Source organism: Mesoplodon mirus (assembly GCF_964341445.2).
Source record: "Mesoplodon mirus genome assembly, chromosome: 6".
Lineage (NCBI taxonomy): Eukaryota > Metazoa > Chordata > Mammalia > Artiodactyla > Ziphiidae > Mesoplodon > Mesoplodon mirus.
Genome location: NC_138982.1, coordinates 144,004,440 through 144,022,852, shown reverse-complemented (window position 1 = coordinate 144,022,852; position 18,413 = coordinate 144,004,440). Strand labels below are relative to the sequence as shown.

At 51.0% G+C, this 18,413-nt stretch overlaps 1 protein-coding gene across 3 annotated transcripts in view; it reads right to left on the bottom strand.

Annotated features, from left to right (window-relative positions):
• UBASH3A (ubiquitin associated and SH3 domain containing A) overlaps positions 1 to 16,248 on the bottom strand; it is a gene marked incomplete at its 3' end in the record, with an annotated part of 41,612 nt that extends 25,364 nt beyond the window's left edge. For all 3 annotated transcript variants that reach the window (XM_082625385.1, XM_082625386.1, XM_082625384.1), the window contains exons 1-6: positions 16,133 to 16,248; positions 14,112 to 14,165; positions 11,194 to 11,380; positions 8,131 to 8,329; positions 3,858 to 4,027; positions 2,906 to 3,114 (exon numbers count right to left, since the gene is read on the bottom strand). In XM_082625385.1, the coding sequence (XP_082481511.1) occupies positions 2,906 to 3,114; positions 3,858 to 4,027; positions 8,131 to 8,329; positions 11,194 to 11,380; positions 14,112 to 14,165; positions 16,133 to 16,245 (932 nt within the window). In that variant the 5' untranslated portion in view covers positions 16,246 to 16,248. The remainder of the gene's footprint in view (positions 1 to 2,905; positions 3,115 to 3,857; positions 4,028 to 8,130; positions 8,330 to 11,193; positions 11,381 to 14,111; positions 14,166 to 16,132) is intronic.
• Between the last annotated feature and the right edge of the window lie 2,165 nt (positions 16,249 to 18,413).

The following is an 18,413-nucleotide window of genomic DNA, read 5'->3' as shown; positions in this document are numbered from 1 at the left end:
GAGGTACCACGGACAGGGCAGCTTAAGTAACAGATACTTATTCTCATACAGTCTGGGGGCTGAGTCCAAGATCGAAGTATGGGCGGGGTTAGTTCCTCCCGAGGCCTCTCTCCTTGGTGTGTACACGGCCATCTTCTCCTTGTGTCCTCACATGATCGTCCTTCTGTGTGTGTCTGCGTTCGGATCTCCTCTTCTTATAAGGACACCAGACAAATTGGATTAGGGCCCACCCTGTGATCTCATTTTACCTTAGTCACCTCTTTAAAGACCCATCTCTAAATACAATCACATTGTGAGGTGCTAGGGCTTCAGACATCAACGTATGAATTTGGGGGACACAATGCAGCCCATGACAATGTCTCTATTATGTCTGAGCTGCTTGCCAGGAACCTGCTCTGTGGTTTTGGAAAGTTCCTGAGCGTGTATTGCCCCAGGGTTGGTACTCTCATCTTGGCTCAAAGAGGGCAAAGTGTCCTCTAAGCTCTAACGTTCGTGGCTCTTTGTTCGAGATTATGCTACCTACCTTCTTGTCTGTGGAGGGTTGAAAACTGCTGTGATTCATGAATATGCTCCATCAATATCACAGTGGTCACCTCTGATCTTTTTCTTCAAAGTAACAGGCAAATATTGTGGGGTCATTTTGTTGCTGAGTAAATCCAGAGACCCTGAACTATTGGCACAAAGACTGAATGGTCGCCCTGGTGATGGGTCACTGAGGTAAGGCCAATAATTTTTCCTGCTTGGGTTGCACGTCCCAAGTGTGAATTCTGTGCTGACACTGTCAGAGCTATTTATCCACTGTCTATAAACAACGGTTTGTCTGCCCACAGCTAAAGTAGCCTTGGGACAGTATCGTCGGACGGCATTTCTGCTCAACCGATTAGTAACGTGTCCAGACATTCTAGGGCCATTTTCTGAATGTAAAAGTTTGAATGTTTAATAAAGTACACTTTGGGCCATTTAAAAAGACTTAGCCAGGACAGCTGAGTCTGACAACAGTGCTGGTTCTCTGTCCTTCTGACCCATAATCACATGTCACAGTTTGTCTTTTTCCCCAGCACAGCTGGGGTGCTTCCAAAACACGGCCAATCAGACACCCCACAGCCCAGCCCAGTACTTAGTTTTCTCTTCTTTTGCTATAATTCTTGTTAATACTTATTAATTCCTAGGGGAAACTTGTTTCTAGAAGGAATACTCCCAGAAATGTTCAGCCTAAAAGCTGGAACCGTTATTTTGGTGACAGGTGACTAATAGATTAACTGTAAGGTGAATGATGCAATAGCCACAAACTCATTTTCTCCAGAATCTTAGCTGCATAGTTCTAGAAACATCCAGTGTGCCGACTGCCTGGCGACAGTGATGCTCTCTTGTCCTGAGCAAGGATTGGAGGACTTGCTAAAGGACAGGGACCAGACGGGAGCCCACACCACCTGGACCTCAGATGGTCAGTTGGGGTGGAACCGGCATCTTCTCCCTGTTACTCCTTAAATGGTTCACTGGACTGGGTGATGGACTGAGCTGGTTCTAAAAGGAACCAAGTGCTTCCTTGATTGCGTGATGTCATCTGGCCCCTCCACCTCCCTGGGCCCAAGTGTTCTCAGCTCTCAGGGATGATGATGTACCTGATTATCTCTGCAGTCCCTCGTGACATCAATGTCCTGTGATTTTGTTGTGGCCACTGGACACATGGCCATGTCCACACCCACAAAACTGTGCTTCTCCAGGACGACTGGTCTACCCACACCTGGGATGGCTGTGATCTTTTTGTGGAAGCCATATCCTTTTCCACGTTGGGTGTAGGAGAGCTCGGAGCCTGGGCCCCACAGCGTGCATGGTGTGCACAGAGCTTGGCCCTGGGTTTGTCTGACTTCTCCCCCTTTATTCTCCCTTTGACCCAATTTCCTTATACTCTTTTCTTTAAACTTAACATTGATTAATTTAGATTTTGAATAAGTAATGCATTTCTATGGTTCACAAATTTAAAAATTATGCAGTGGTAGAGGGTGAGAAGTCTCCCTCCCATTCCTATTCCATTCTCCCAACTCCCACCCTCAACCCTGCAGGTAGCCACTGTTAGAAGTTTACAGACATCTTCCCTTCCAGGGAACTTTTACGCATGAACGTGCATATAAATACGTATTGTGCAGATATAAGAACAGATGATAATGTTTTAATGCATCTGTTCCCCACAGCTAGTGCTATCCTATACACATTGTTCTGCAACTCTCTTGGATTTTTTTTAACTTTTTTTTTTTTTTTTTTTGCGGTATGTGGGCCTCTCACTGTTGTGGCCTCTCCCGTTGCGGAGCACAGGCTACGGACGCGCAGGCTCAGCGGCCATGGCTCACGGGCCCAGCTGTTCCGTGGCATGTGGGATCTTCCCGGACCGGGGCACGAACCCGTGTCCCCTGCATCGGCAGGCGGACTCTCAACCACTGCACCACCAGGAAAGCCCTCTTGGATTTTTTTATATCAGTACATAAAATACTTCCTCGTGATCATTTTTAAAAGCCTCAAGTATTCTATTGTATGGATGTATCATAATTTATTTCACTGGCTCATCTTTAATTGAATTATCTCTTCTACGGTGCTTGTATGCTTCTATAATTTGTTATGCTCATAATAAGGAAGTGGTATTTTGTAGTCCTTTTGGGAGTATGATCTCAGAAAAGTTTTGTAGAGTCATTGATGTTTTCTGAATGTTCTCAGTGGAAAACTACAAATCAACCAAGATATTTACCATATACCTGCAGGGATAATGTTGCCAGCACGGAGAAGGCAATTTTTACCAACAATGGAACTGTCTAGAAGCATACAAGCACCATGGCCACTGTTTCCAAAAAGACGCTCTCAGACACTAAGTCTGAGAGAGGCATCTGGGCTGCAGGAGCAGGGGGGCGCTCACCTGTGCTTCACCCAGGTGTCACTCTCGCTAGCTCGCTCCGTGTAGTTCTCGGGCAGGAAGCCCCGGCAGCCGGTCTGCTGCGAGATCCCAATCACCCAGCCCTCGCTGGCTTCCTCCTGCTGAGTGGGGTCCACGAAGATGTAGTCACCGGGACTGAGTGTCAGCTCATCCATGTTCTGCGGTTTGTACTGGAACAGGACCCTCAGGGTCTAGAATGGAGGAAAGTGTCTTCATGTCTCAAGCAAGGATGGGTTCTGTGTCTCCAAGACACATCCAAGCCTCTGTCTGATGACAGTAGAATATGACAAAAGGAAGTATACACTTGTTCAGATACATTCAGAAATGAACTTTGGTATCTATCTATCATCTGTCTCTCTAGTTATTATCTATCTATCTATCTATTTATCTATGTATCATCTATCTATTACCTCTCTATCTATCATCTATCTATACATATCAATCATCTATCTATCATCTATCTACCTATCTGTATCTATCAATCACCTATCTATCTAATCTATTATCTATCTATCTACCTCTTATCTACCTATCAATTTATCTATCTACCTATCTACCTATCATGTATCTATCTCTATCATCTACCTATTTTATCAATCTACTATCTACCTATTGATCTCTGTTTACTTATTTCTTATATGAAAATCTCAAAGCATAACCAGATGTTCACATCCACCCCCCTCGGAGTGAGGTTATTTACAGCTTCTCCCACACCACAGAACACGGTGGATTCATTCATACTTGTTCCATGGGTCTGAAAGGAGCATAACAAGCTTTCTATCTAAAGCAATCAATCCCATGGGGAGGGAGTCCTGAACCGAGGCTTCACTCAAATCATTATCTAAACAAATTAGCAAGCAGCACAATGTATTCATAAATCTTTGCAACCGTCCGTTTTTAATACCAGTCCAGCCGTCCGCCTGCATTCACTCACCTGGTAGTGTACAAATCGCATGTCCCGGGAGTAGAGTGCGGCCGTCCACTGGCAGCCTTGGCCGGGGTGGATGGCTCTGGCCAGCTGCTCCAGAGTCCTCTGGTGGTGGGGATAGAACTTGTGGGCCAGGGTGAGATGCAGCTGCTTGGTGCAGGGCTTCACGGTGCAGTCTGTGAAATCAGGCAAATGGGGCACCTTGACCCAGACGTCCGCACCACACGCCCGGGGTCTCCGCATCCGGGGTGGCCATGAGCCCGGGTTGGAGGTGCAAATGCCTTTACACACCCACCTCCTGTCTCTGCCCACTCCCCTCCCCACACCAGCGCTCCCCCGACAGGGCAAGGAGTTGGCCCAGACACAGAGGTCACCTCGTTAAGGAGGTGGCTGGGTACTTGCAGATTCTACAAAGAAGCAGGAAAGCAGAGGGTATAGAGACAGGGGTTTGGGGGGCGGCTGTTTGTGGCCCATCAATGTGCAAGCTAATTGCCCCAACAATTGAGTCAAATCTCCTTCATCCCCTGGGGTGTGCATGTTACACAGTGGCCTGCACGGGTGGCCGCATGCTCCAGTCAATGGCTTTTTGTTCATTGCAGAGTCTCTGGAAGAAAATGCCCTAAGCAATGTGATTCCATCAGACATCGTAGTGCCTCTAATATTCTGCTGACTTTGGTGAAGCAGGAAGCCCCTGGAGCGGCCAAGGCCCTGGTCTTTTTTTTATGTTTTACGCGGGCCTCTCACTGTTGCGGCCTCTCCCATTGCGGAGCACAGGCTCCGGATGCGCAGGCTCAGCGGCCATGGCTCACGGGCACAGCCGCTCCACAGCATGTGGGATCTTCCCGGACCGGGGCACGAACCCGTGTCCCCTGCATCGGCAGGCGGACTCTCAACCACTGCGCCACCAGGCCCTGGTCTTTTTGAGTGACCTCTGCCCTCATGGCCCCAGCCCTCCTGGACCTCATTCCAGGGCTCTCAGGTCAGTGGGCAGCAGTGTCCCCGAAGGAGCCAGGATCCGATTTCAGCCGGGTCACAAAGCAGCTTTGTTCTGGGGAGGCGGCGATGAATGGAACTGCACAGACTCTGGAATCTGATAGACCTGACTTTAGACCCAGCTGCCCCGTTTGGCAGCTGACTTTGGGGACCGTCTTGGTCTGACTCAGCTTCAGTTTCGACAGCAACAACTTGAGGATTGGACGGGTTGTCCTGGGAAACCGGCCTCTTAACTGTAAGGTCCCTGGGAAACTTTCAGTAAATCTTAGTTACCTGCTACCTTTCTCACGGGCAACACTTAGCAACACACGGGATCTGTCTTCCCCCCTGAAAAACGTCAAGGGTGATGCACCCACTTCCTGGAGCCCAGACTTGGCAACCCCATTGATGTCTCCCATCCTCTATCTGAGCCTTTGGTAGCAAAAGAGAAACCGGCGAGGTCTCCCGGCCCTGAGCTGCGGGGGAGAGGAGCTCAAAGCAAGAGAGCATGTGGGTGGCGGGGAAATTCCTTTTCTCGGATGTTCCAGACGAGGTGGGGTGACGGCCTTGCCGTGGATGAGTCAGCGTGGCCTGGGAAAGGCCCGCTGAGATCGTCATCAGAGAGATCACCGAGTCACCTGATCTGAATGGGCGCTTGTCCTTTTCTCTGTGTGGCCCGTGCCCCTGGGGACCATGAGTTGGCCAGGAACATGTTTGCTGGCTGAGCTGTGCTTGGTCCCTCCCGACCCATCAGGGTCAGGCCCAGGGTGCCGGCCATGGAGGGCAGGGCAGAGCCTGCTAAGGGGTGGGCGACGGACGTGAGGTCAAAGCCGGTTTCCCGGGGTGCGGAGTGGGTCAGCACGAAGCCCAGGAGGCATGGAGCAGGACATGGCCGGACTCTAGTGCCAGATCCACCACCCACTGGCTTGGGGACTCTGTTGGTTTCCTCGGCTGTTGTCACAAATGGCCACACCCTGGGTGGCCTAGAACAACAGAAATTTGTTCTCATGCATCTGGAGGCTGGAAGTCCAAAACCAAGGTATTGCAGGGCAGTGCCCGCTGCTGAAGGCTCCCGTGGAGGGTCCCTCCCGGCCTCCTCCAGCTCCTGTGGCCCCAGCATTCCTTTGCTTGTGGCCACATCCCTTCAATGCCTGCCTCCGTGGTCACATGGTCTCTCCTTTGTGTTTCTGTGTCTTCTTGTCATACAAGGACACCAGTCACCGGACTTAGGGCCTGTCCTACTCCAGTGTGACCTCAACTAATTACATCTAGTAGAGACCCTATTTCCAAATAAGGTCCTTTTCTGAGGTCTTGGTGGACATGAATTTTAGGGGACACTTTTCAACCCATGACAGTGACCTCGGGCAGGCCCTTTACCCTGCACAGCCCTCGGTCACTCTATTTTTAAAATGAGTGGTCATGAAGAGCCACTTTTTGGGGGCACGGGAGTAAGTGAGGTGCTAAGCCTGCTCGGAGGCAAGCGGCTGATACACTGCATCAGGACAAGAGCCGTGTCCGTCATCTTTCTAGAGACAAGGAGATTCAAGAACCATCCCCTGAACTCACGCTTACATAAAGGAGGCAATCCGCAAGGACATGGGGTAAGGTTATCATTATCTAGCAAATACGATCCCAGACTCGACAAGCGAGCCTCCCAATGGAAATCTGGGACTAAGGAAATTCTTCATGTGACCGGCATCTGCATTCATACATGTCTGCAGGGGGCAGGGAGGGGTCCTGCTACCAGAGTGCTGCGGCCTCTTCGAGTTTCAGACTCAGCAAAGCACAGCTGTGCGGAGCACCTCTGAGTACCAGGACCACGGGGAAGTTCCCCAAACACGCCGCACTGTTGAAAGGGCGAGAGCCCCAGCCATTGGCAGAGAAAGAAAACAACTCAGGGGTCAGAGGACATGATTCAGGTCACATCACCAACCAGAGATGAGGGAAAATTAACACCTGAGGTCAAGTCTGGAATTCTTCCCACTAAACCCCAGCCGGCGCCTCAGTCTCCAGACCGGGGCTGGTGTCTGAGGAAAGTGAATTTGACTGCTTCTCAAAGTGAGTCTAGATAATTTTCCCCCCAAGAGGCCAAGGAGACAAGACTACGCTCATACCTAAAACGTTAAAATGAATCAGATAGGACTTGTGTTTTACATACAGCACTGGCCTGGTGAGGAGGGATGCCCCTGGTGGGCGTGGGGCTGGGGGAGGTGCCCCAGCCTACGATCCCCTGTCATCATGTGACCACACACCGTCCCTCCTGGGACAGTCTCCCAGCAGCTGGAACACGGCTGAGTGTTTTGAAAAACCACATCGATGCAGACAAGGCTATTCCCACTTAGAGAAGAGCCCTCTGCTAGTTCTGAGTCTTTCTATTTGCTCACTCTTTTTTGTTTTTAGTTAATTTTTGTTGGAGTATAATTGATGTATAATGTTGTGTTAGTTTCTGCTGTACAGCAAAGTGAATCAGTTATACATATACATATATCCACTCTTTTTTAGATTCTATTCCCATACAGGTTATTACAGAGTACTGAGTAGATTTCCCTGTGCTGTACAGCAGGTTCTTATTAGTTATCTATTTTGTGTACAGTAGTGCGGTTATGTCAGTCCCAATCTCCCAATATCCCTTGCACCCCTTTCCTCCTTGGTAACCGTAAGTTTGTTTTCTTTATCTGTGACTCTACTTCTGTTTTGTAAATAGGTTCATCTGTACCATTTTTTTTATTCCACGTATAAGTGATATCATATGATATTTGTCTTTCTCTGTCTGACTTAGCTCACATTTTTTTGTGTGTGTGTGTGGTACGCGGGCCTCTCACTGTTGTGGCCTCTCCCGTTGCGGAGCACAGGCTCTGGACGCGCAGGCTCAGCGGCTATGGCTCATGGGCCCAGGCGCTCCGTGGCACGTGGGATCTTCCCGGACCGGGGCACGAACCCATGTCCCCTGCATCGGCAGGTAGACTCTCAACCACTGTGTCACCAGGGAAGCCCTAGCTCACATTTTTGAAGGACATCCTGGCCCGTTACGGAGGTTCTAGCTCATTGTTCAACCTCAGGTTAAGGCCATGTCATAGTTGCTGGCTGTAAAGGGCCAGGTGGTGTGGAAGTGACCTGGTGACGGTGCAGACAACCCTGTGCCCAGCCAGCCCGCAGGATGACCGTCGCTGCATCGGGGAAACAGCCTCACTCTTGCTGCCCTGGGGTCTGCCCATCGCACCCGAGTGTGGCGAGCTCAGCCCCAGGCACAAAGGGACCACTTTCTATTAACCGGGCCCTGCGTGTGCTTCTGCTTGGGGCCGCCTACCTGCTAAGATGGAAGCTTCCGTGGCGAACATCACAGCAAACTCATGGATGATGTCTGCGGGGCTGTCGTTCACGAAGAAGCCCAGGTAGCTGATGGAAGAATGGAGAACCAGAGGCACAGCCGAGGGGAAGGCGCCCAGGGTCCTATCCCCGGCTCTCTTCAGGGCTTCATACAGACACTCCACCTTCTGGTCCTCACACTGAGGGACAGAGACAGGACAGTCACCCGTTACCTTAACTAATAAAAATCAGGCAGCCTTGGGAGCCTCTTTTCTGTTCACGATGCTGTAACATAATTTAACTAGTCCTGGTGTTTGGGGTGATGGATCCGTTCTATAGCTGGTCCCCAGTTTCTTATAGAATTCAGGTCAAGCTCTTTTTGGAATAGAATAGCCTTTGAGTGCTCAGGTCAAAAATCGCACAACAAGGGCTTCCCAGGTGGCGCAGTGGTTGAGAGTCCGCCTGCCGATGCGGGGGACGCGGGTTCGTGCCCCGGTCCGGGAAGATCCCACATGCCGCGGAGCGGCTGGGCCCGTGAGCCATGGCCACTGAGCCTGCGCGTCCGGAGCCTGTGCTCCGCAGCGGGAGAGACCACAGCAGTGAGAGGCCCGCATACCACACACACACACACAAAAAAATCCCTTGTCCCTCTAAATATGTGCCTCACTCCACGTTGAGTTGACCCAACCCTGCATCACATCCCGAACCCCATCCTCCAGTCCTGTGGCCCACAGCTGGGCTCAGTGCTGCATTACTGGCTTCTGGAGGTTTCCTGTAGACACCAAGCCAGCCCCGGGGTGCACTGCTCAGAACCTGCCCTACTGAGGAAGGTTGTAGCCTCTACCCCTCGGCCGCTGACCTTCAGACCCGGCAGCGGGCCACACACTCGGCCAGTGATCGAGCCACCCTTGCCCCCAGCAGGGTCTCCTCTGACGTGGTCTTGGCTCACAGGCTCCCCCTCAACCCTGCTGTCATCCACTCACCTGCCCTCTGGCCACGCAGCTCTTGGCTCCTTGCTCAGTGAGAAAGGCTCCACGCGCCCGTGTGGGACCCCAGCGGAACCCTGACAGAGCCCCCCCCTTCGGGGAGCTGACCAAATCCTCATCTCCCCAGCAGCTGGCTCGCTCTGGGTTTCCCACACCCTCTTTATTCTCTGAGTTATGGACTGTATCATCGTTGCTAATGGGCACCCTCAGCTCCCCTGCTAACCAGGAGCGCGCTCAATTCACCCGTCTGTCGTGTTTGTTTGTGTGTGTGTGTGTGTGTGTGTGTGTGTGTTTTGCGGTATGCAGGCCTCTCACTGCTGTGGCCTCCCCCGTTGCGGAGCACAAGCTCCGGACGCACAGGCTCAGCGGCCATGGCTCACGGGCCTAGCCGCTCTGCGGCATGTGGGATCTTCCCGGACCGGGGCACGAACCCGTGTCCCCTGCAACGGCAGGCGGACTCTCAAACACTGCGCCACCTGGGAAGCCCTGTCTGTCGTGTCTTTGCAGTCCTCGTAGGGCCTGGAAAGCATGTGGTGCCTGGAGGGCACTCGCCTCATGTAACCTGGGATCATGGAGCCACGTTATACACCGACCTGTAGATGACGGCACTATGTGGTGGCTGAGCATCCTTATTTTACAGAATCAAAGGCAAAGAGTGAATCCCTGTTACATTCTTCTGTTGGAAAGGGGCACTCAGCCACCAGGGCAGGGTGGGATGTGGGGTGGGCGTGAGGGGGCAGCTACCTCGAGAGAAGGGAAATGTGTGTGTGTGTATCTACGTGTATGGTGTGTCTGTGTGTCATGCTGTGTGTGTCTCTGTGTGTATATCTGTGTTTGTGACGTGTGTGTGTGTGTGGTGTGTCTGTGTGTCTGTGTGAGATGCTGTGTGTTTCTGTGTCTGTGTATGTGTGTATGCGTGCACAAATGGACACGCCTCGACAGGCTGGGAGGAAGAGTTGGAGGCCCCAGTCAGCTCTCTGGCTGTCGCTGTCAGGGCCAGGCGTGTCCATTTCTAAGGTCATGTTTGTTGCTGGCTTCACTGCCTCTCTTTTCCCTGATGAGCTCCTAGGACAAGCCAGGAAGGAGCCTGTCACAAATGCCATCAATGTGCAAGTAGGGTGACCAACTCTCCCTGGTTTGCCTGGGACTTTCCTGGTTTCAGCACCTGGAAATCCCTCCCCACTGGCCCTGGCAAATGAGGATGATTGTCAAGGGCTTTGGAAGATGCTGCTTCTCCTGGGGCATCTTCTGGAAGCCTTCCTGCACAGGTTTGCATCCCCTTTTCCGTGCAGCGCAAAGAAGCCTGGCACAGAGGGCTCCTTGGGCCCCGGTGGGACCCTTAGAGTTTGCTGGCAGTAGAGCTGGGGTGGGGCCAGGGTGTGCCCTCTGCACTTTTCTCTGGTCGGGAGCCACAGTGGTGTCTGCCCCTCCTTCTCTCATTCTCATGCCTCCCTCTTGTCTTTTGAGCATGCCAGGTCCTTCTCACCTTCCCAGGACCCCATCCTGGGAGCTGGAGCTGGCACTCTGAACATCTTTCGAATCAGAGGGCTGGTCTCCCAGGCAGGGAGAAGTCCTACACCTGTGGCTGGCTAACCCGTTCTTCAGTGGATCCATCACACATCTGTGAAGTTCCCACTCTGTTTGAGGCATGGTGCTGGTCTCTGGGGGGCTATGGTAAGTGAATTATCCTCCTTCACTTGAGCGGTTCAGTCCAGTGAGGGATGCAGAGCTGCACCAGACACATGGCCATGCAACAGGGAAAGAGTGCTACTAGACTTAGAAGCAGGAGGATGGTGGGAGCCCAAAGGGCAGCAACCTCTTCTGCCTGGGGAGCTAGGGAAGACTCTAAAAGGGAGGGGATAAATGAGTTGGGTTCTGAAGGATGAATAGAAGTTCACCAGATGAAGATGAGGAGGAAAGTAAAGGATATCTCACACAAAGAGTCCAGCTAACACCACCATCGTGGACCACCCTGTGAAAGTAAACCCCTCAGTTTTGCCCCATCACCACCTAGTTATGGCGGAAAATGACTCAGCTGCTGTATTAATGAACATTAAAAGCTCCTTGGACTGACTCACCGTGAAGAAGTCACAGAGCGTTATGTGAGGGAAGACCTCATGGGCTCTGTTCTTTGCGCACTGACGCCTGCTCTCTCTCCAGAACTCTTGAAGTTTGTCCAGCAGGGGTCCCGTGGGACAGAGGAAAAGGGCGTACTCCTGGGGGATGGGGTCGTCGAGAGAAGGGTCATTGCAATGGCAGTGAAGCCTGCAACAGAGAATGGGACACTTTTACCTGGCGTCGTGGCCAAAGGAGTCTTTCCCCATGGAGGACACAGGACAGTGGTGACAGTAACTCAGAACAGCAGGCCGTGCAGAGCAGAGGCGTCCACGCCCGGGCGGGACTTGCCGAGCACGAGGCTGCGTGTGGCCGCAGAGCAGGTCAGTGTCCAGCCAGGTCTCAGATCCTGGCTAGTCTGATTCCCAGGCCAAAGACCCAGAAAAGTAGAGAAAGGTGACAGAAACACTCAAAACCTGGTCTTCTAATGGTCTTTGTGGGCCAGTCATCTCCTTAGGGTTGAAAATTTTGTGGAAAAAACCTCAACTTTAATTTTATCTCCAACTTCAAATTAAGTGTAAAAATCAAAGCCACAAAGAACTGGACGGAACTTAGGTGGCTACTATATTTTCTTTCAATTCAGAAATTTATTTTAAATACTAAGAAAAAAAATCCTAGGAAAAATGACATAGAGCCCCCAATTCAAGTTCCTTTTAACCAATAATAAAAAAAAAATTGGGGCTTCCCTGGTGGCGCAGTGGTTGAGAGTCCGCCTGCCGATGCGGGGGACGCGGGTTCGTGCCCCGGTCCGGGAAGATCCCACATGCCGCGGAGCGGCTGGGTCCGTGAGCCATGGCCGCTGGGCCTGCGCGTCCGGAGCCTGTGCTCCGCAACGGGAGAGGCCACAACAGTGAGAGGCCCACGTACTGCAAAAAAAAAAAAACAAAACTTGAGGCAACCACGAGACACTAATTTTCTCACTTGTCAAATTAGCAGAATGTCTTTGAGAGGGTAAAAGTTATGCTTAATTGTGTCAAAGGTGCAGTGAGACTTAAGGATGAATTTCTGCAACCTTTACATATAGCAATTGGCTAAGATGTGTCAATAGCCTTAAAATACCCATTCCGTTTGAACTAATAATTCCACTTCCAGAAATTTATCCGAAGCAAAAAGTATAGATAAGACTTCATATAACATATTTATTGTATGGTTATTTATAATAGGAAAGAAGGAAAAAATGAGAAAAAAGGTAATAACTTTATCATGAAGTCATTGGAAATTATGGATTTGAATAATTTTTGATTGACTCAGAGAAGTGCTTGTGATATAATATTGAATTTAGGAATCAGGGTACAGCCACTGGAGAAAACATAAGATACACACAAATACCTTCTCCTTAATAAAAAAATACCAATAGAGGAAGCTATACCCCTTCCATTGTAGCTCACTTCCCCTTTTCTAGAGGAAACCTCAAGTCTTAATCTGCTTTGTTTTCTTCTAGACATTTAGGTAACAAATCCACAGATAGCACCTGTGTGTGTTTTATATCAATTATAAGCTATTGTTCAAATAATTCTGCAACTTGCATTTTTTACTCAACCCTGTGTTTTTGTAATCTCTCCACATTGATACACATACATCTGGGGAAGTTTGTCAGAATGAACCTTCTAAGGTCTGTATAAAAGTGCATCATCTACATATGTAATATCTCATCCACCCATGCCACTGATGGACATTTAAATTGTTTCCTTTTTAAAAAATTTCACAGCACTGTGATCAAGATCTTTGTACATGTCTTTTTAGGTCCTCTGTGTTTCTCCAGGGAATGTACTTGGACATGAACTTGTGGGTGGCAGCTACACATTTTCAGTGTTGATATTCACCGCTATTGCAGCTGAGAAAGTGAGAGACCACCTTCCCCTCATTCTCACCAACACTTGAAGCCGCCTTTTGCTGTTAACGGCATCCTAATTTGCAGCCCCCCGCCCCCGATTAGGAGTGCGGCCGGGCCCACTCTCACAGAATCTAGGGGACCCACCACCTCCCTGTTCTTCGGTGGGTCTGCTGGGCTTTCTGGCTGAGTCACCACAAGCACGACCCTCAGGGCAGTGGGTTTGGTTTTTAATTGCAGTTCTGCAATTGACTTTAGGATTAGCCTAGCCCAGAGGGTCCCGGGTGCTTCCCTTTGTCCTGTACAGGGCTGGCATTTTTGCCCTTGGCCTAGAGTTTTTGGAGGAGGAGGGGGTTCCCGCTGAGGACACGCTGAGCCCTCAGAGACCTGGTGCCTGTGTCTGCCCTCCTGCTCTGGGGAGGGCACCCCAGCCTGGCGGGACCTGGGGCTTTTGTTTGATTTTTACTGCAGCTATTCCGGGGCGGGGCACGAGGGGACTTCCCACCAGAGGCAGAATGATGCCATCATGCCACACGCGGGCGGGACTGAGTTTTAGAGAACGGGGTGTCCTGTTTGATTCCCAGGGCAGGAAACCGAGGTCTGTAGCAGCAGGAGGTTGGCAGAGCCGCAGAGCTGAGGGCTGGCTGAGCCTCCGGGAACCCAGAGCTCCCCCCCGCCCCCAGGCACCTGGCACCCTGAGGGGCAATGTGCGAGGCCTTGGGGGACATTCAGCACCACCTGCAAGTTCTCGCCCCATCAGAGGTGAAGACAGTGGCAACCTCGCCTTCATATCAGCAAGGATGGCTCTCCCCTATTTACTCAGCAAATCGCATGGATATTGTTCTTCACTGACAGGCACATTTGGATTAAATCAGACTTTTAAGTGAAGAAAACGTTGTTCAAAGTTCTCTCTCTTTTGTTTTCCATGTTAACCGGGGCCTCTTTATTCCTTTCCCTGGGTGCTGGGTGGGCGGCATGGAGGCTCCCCGCCCCCTGGAGTGTCCTGGGCACTTCCCAGCGCCCGCCCTGCAGAGACCTCACTGCACCTACCAGTCTGACGCCTCCGCCGCCGTCTTCCTCCCAGTCGCCGCCAACGCCTTGAGCCTGTGGGGAGGGAGAACGCGAGGAGCTCTCGGAACCTGCCTTCTGCTCTTTGGAAAAGGTCAGAGAGACAGGAGTGTCCCTGCAGCACATGGGACCTTAGGGGGTCCCCCCCAGGGGCTGGACGGCCAGACCTCACAGTGGGATGCAGTGCCCAGGCCTCCGCCCTCCGTGTGGCATCACTGTGGTTTTGGAAACGCAGACGCCCTGCATCTCAGCCCATCATTTTCCTTCCCTGGCCCCCCAACCCAGACCCTGGCACGGAGTCCAAGGGCTCCTGTCCTGACCACCCACACCTGAATCCCGCATCCCCATCCCTCCCCAATGCACCTCTCCCAAGCCAGGTGGACCTGCTCTTGGACCCTTGAGTCGGCTGTGCAGGGCCATGTCCCAGGCTTGCACACGTGCCTCCCTGCCAAGATTAGGCCCGGTGCCAACATGCCCTGGGGGAAATGGCACGGGGTCTTCCAGGCTCAGCTCAGATGTTCCTCTTCCAGGAAGCCCTCCGCAAACCACCCAAGCAGGATGCCCGTGCAGCTCTCCTGCCCTTCCCCACTGCACATATGGCCACCTCGCTCCTCATCTCAATGGACTTGAGTCCATCTAGCTGATCCACTGGACCGCAAGCTCCCTGTGCCTAACCAAGTCTTACTCAGCCTTGAAACTGGGATGAATGTATACTGAATGGAGTTTAACTGAAGGGGACTGAACTGGACAGAATGGAGCTTGGTGAAGGTAATTCATCCAGGAATTCAGCCTGGAAATAGCCGGAGTTGACCAGGCACCCAAGGTGGCCAGTGCCCAACGCTGCTATTTCAGAGGATACTGGCGTCGATGAGGCTGCCTGGAGAGGTTAACAGGAGCCTTACCCGGGTGCTCGCGCCTAAGGGAGACGTTTAAAACACGTTTCTCCACCTCCAGCACGCAGCTGTTTAAACGGGAAGGAATTTTGAGTATGTCTCCGATGGTGGCTTTGGTCACGTAATAAAGCTTGAGTGTTGCAAGCGTGAGTGTTACTGGGAGTGGGGTTCCAGCCCTGCCCCTCCAGAATCTGCCCTCTCTGGCCTCGGTGTCCCCGTCTGCCCCTGACGGACTGTGCCCGGCCCACGGCAAGCACCCTGCCCACGCCTGGTTCTGTTCCCGTCTCACAGACCCCCGCTTTACTATGAGCATAACATGACAACAAAGTCCTGATTTGGGCTGGGGAGGAAAGGGGTCCAGCCTCTGTCATTCCACGCAGTTGGGCAAGGGTTTGTCATCTGTCTAAGGAGAGTTTGTTCCCCCCAAAATCCGAGGTTACCTAAGGGGACTTATGATGTGTTTCCCACATGAATAAACACGTGAAAAGCACCAGATCTAAGAACACTGTGGAAGCTGCAACCTGATGTCGGTCTCAAGCTCATTGCTTTGGGGGACCCTGTCCTCTTCCGGAGGGTAAACTTCAAGGTGGAGTCGTCTCTGTGTGGCCCTTCTCCTTGGACAAGTAGGGTCATGTCCACCCTGCTCGGGGAGTTCCTTAATCATTTCGTCCCATCATCAGACATTCAGGAGAGTCCCCCGCTAAGGACAAGGGGTTTCCCTGCATATTTAGAACTACATTCTTGTGTATTTCAAGAGGTCCCAGCATCAGAGACCCACCCGGCTTTGGGGCTTTCAAATTCGAGTCTAAAAAGCTGCCTCAGATTCACTGAGCTGCCCACAGAGGTGGGTACAGCCAGGCTGCTCCAAACCCTGCTTCCAATTTTCACAAATTTCAAGGTCCTTCCATCACCAGCAAGCAGAGTTTGTCTTTAAAAGGCAAAGATAGTGTCATTTATAAAAGCAGAAAAGGCCTCATTTTGAGCCGGTCTCTGGCCCTGCATGGTGCAACCCTTGACAGGAAGTAAGTGCTCTGGGCCACCTGCAGTTTTGTGGCCCCAGAGGGGCCAGCTCAGGGTCCAGGGCACATGGCCAGGCAGGGCGGTACTCACGCGGTGTGTGCCGGGAAGCCCATGCCCAGGAGGGGGTCCAGGAGCGAGGTGGTGCTGCGGCCCTTGAGCTTGTTGGAAACCTTGGCGTAGATCTGAGTCTCACCCGCTGCCATCTCTTCCTGATGCTGACTGAAGTGAGCAGATAAAGCAGGGAGGGAGAGGCAAGGGAGGCTGAGGCTGAGAAGAAAAACCTCAAGCCCTTTTTGATCTTTCTGACAAAAGCTAATATCCTGTTTGCATGAGCTCTTGGTTTTCAGAATTCTCTTTGCAGACTGTGGGTGTAAGGTCCACCAAGCCCCTTCCACAGTGGGGTTTGGGGTCCAGAGGTCCAACCGAGTACCTGCATGGGATCGGCCTTGGCTCTGACTTGGGCTGTACTGGGGGAGCGAGTCGGCCTGGGGGGGAGGGGGCAAGGTGGGGGAGGGGAAGCCGGTGTGGGGTTAACCTGAGCCACTGGATCTTAGCTTCCTTATCTGCAACACTGCATCTAGTGTCCCTGCTAGCTCTAAACGTTTTGGCTCTTTTAGTTATTCATTGACTTTTTTTTTTTATTTAAAAAATTTTTAAAGTTTAATATGCATGCAGAAAAGCTGATGAAGCCTACTGGTACAGCTCAATGCATTTTCACAAAGTGAGCTCACTAACCTAATCTTCCAAGACCAGCAACAAAACAAAGGTCCTCAACCAGGGGAATTTTGGCCCCCATCCCCAGGGACCACTGGCAACGTTTGGAGATATTTTTGGTTGTCACAGCTGGAGGAGGGGGTGTTTGCTACCTGCACCCAGTGGGCTGAGGCCAGGAATGCTGCAGCGTATATGACAGCAAAGAAGGGTCCAGACCAAGATGTCAACAGTGTCAAGGATGAGAAACCCTGTCCTAGAACATCACCAGAACCTCAGAAAATCCCTGGCCCCCAGCGTCATTCCCCCAGCCTCCTAATTTTCTCCTCCCTCCCCCAAAATGTAGCTGCTGTGCTCACTTGTATATTAATTTTGCTCATCTTGGAATCTGACATAAACAGAACCATATAGCATGTACTCTTTCATGTCTGATTCCTTTTGCCCAAAATTACGAGTGTGAAATTTATCCACGTTATTGAGTGTAGCCATGGTTCACGGTATTGCTGTGAACTATCAGATAAACGCACCATAATTCATTTCTCTAGTTCTCAGTTGATGTACATTTGGGGGGTTTTCAGTTTTCCTGCTGCACACATTCTTGTATATGTGTTTGAGTGCCCCATGCATGCATTTCTGTTAGGTACCCGTCTAGGTGTGGGACAGTGAGGTCATAGGACATGTGCATCCTTCATTAGATACTGCCAAGCAGTTTTATAAAGCCGTTGTACCCACCTGCCCCTTTGCCAGGAGTGGATGAAAGTCTCTGCTGCTCTACAGCCTTGCCCACACTTGATGTTATCAGTCTTTCAGCCAGTCTGGGGCTGTCTTGTATCTCACTCTGGTTCTAATTTGCATTTCCCCAAATGTCAGTGACACTGAGGACCACGAGACAGGCTACTGACCCTCTGAATGTCCTCTTTGGGGATGGGCCTCTTCTGGTTGTCCGCCATTTTTAAATTGGATTGTTTGTGCTTGCTTATCAGTTTGTGGAAACTCTAGAGATGAGTCTTTTGTTGGATGCCTTTACAGGTAACTTCTTCCAGGCTTTGGTTTGCTTTTTTAATCTCTTAGTAATGTCTTTGGGTGAAACAAAAGTTCTTAATTTTTTTTTTTTTTGGCGGTACATGGGCCTCTCACTGTTGTGGCCTCTCCCATTGCGGAGCACAGGCTCCGGACGAGCAGGCTCAGAGGCCATGGCTCACGGGCCCAGCCGCTCCGCGGCATGTGGGATCCTCCCAGACCAGCACACGAATCCGTGTCCCCTGCATCGGCAAGCGGACTCTCAACCACTGCACCACCAGGGAAGCTCAAAAATTCTTAATTTGAATAAAAATTAATTTAGCAATCTTTTCTTTTATGGTTAGAACTTCTTACATCTTATTTAAGAAATCATTGTTAATCCAACACTGATGAAGATAGTCTCCTATGTTTTCTTCTTGGAGCTTGACCATGTTTGTGGTTCATATTTAGCTCTATGATCCCCTTGAATTAATTCTCTATATGGTGGGAGGTAGGCGTAAAAGTTCACTTATTTCCCTATACCTTTCTTTATTCATTGAAAAGACCACCCTCTGCCCAGTGAATTGCAGTAGAATGCTTATTATAAGTCAGTTGACTGAATATGTATTAGTCTGTTTCTGACTCTATTTTGTTTTCCTGT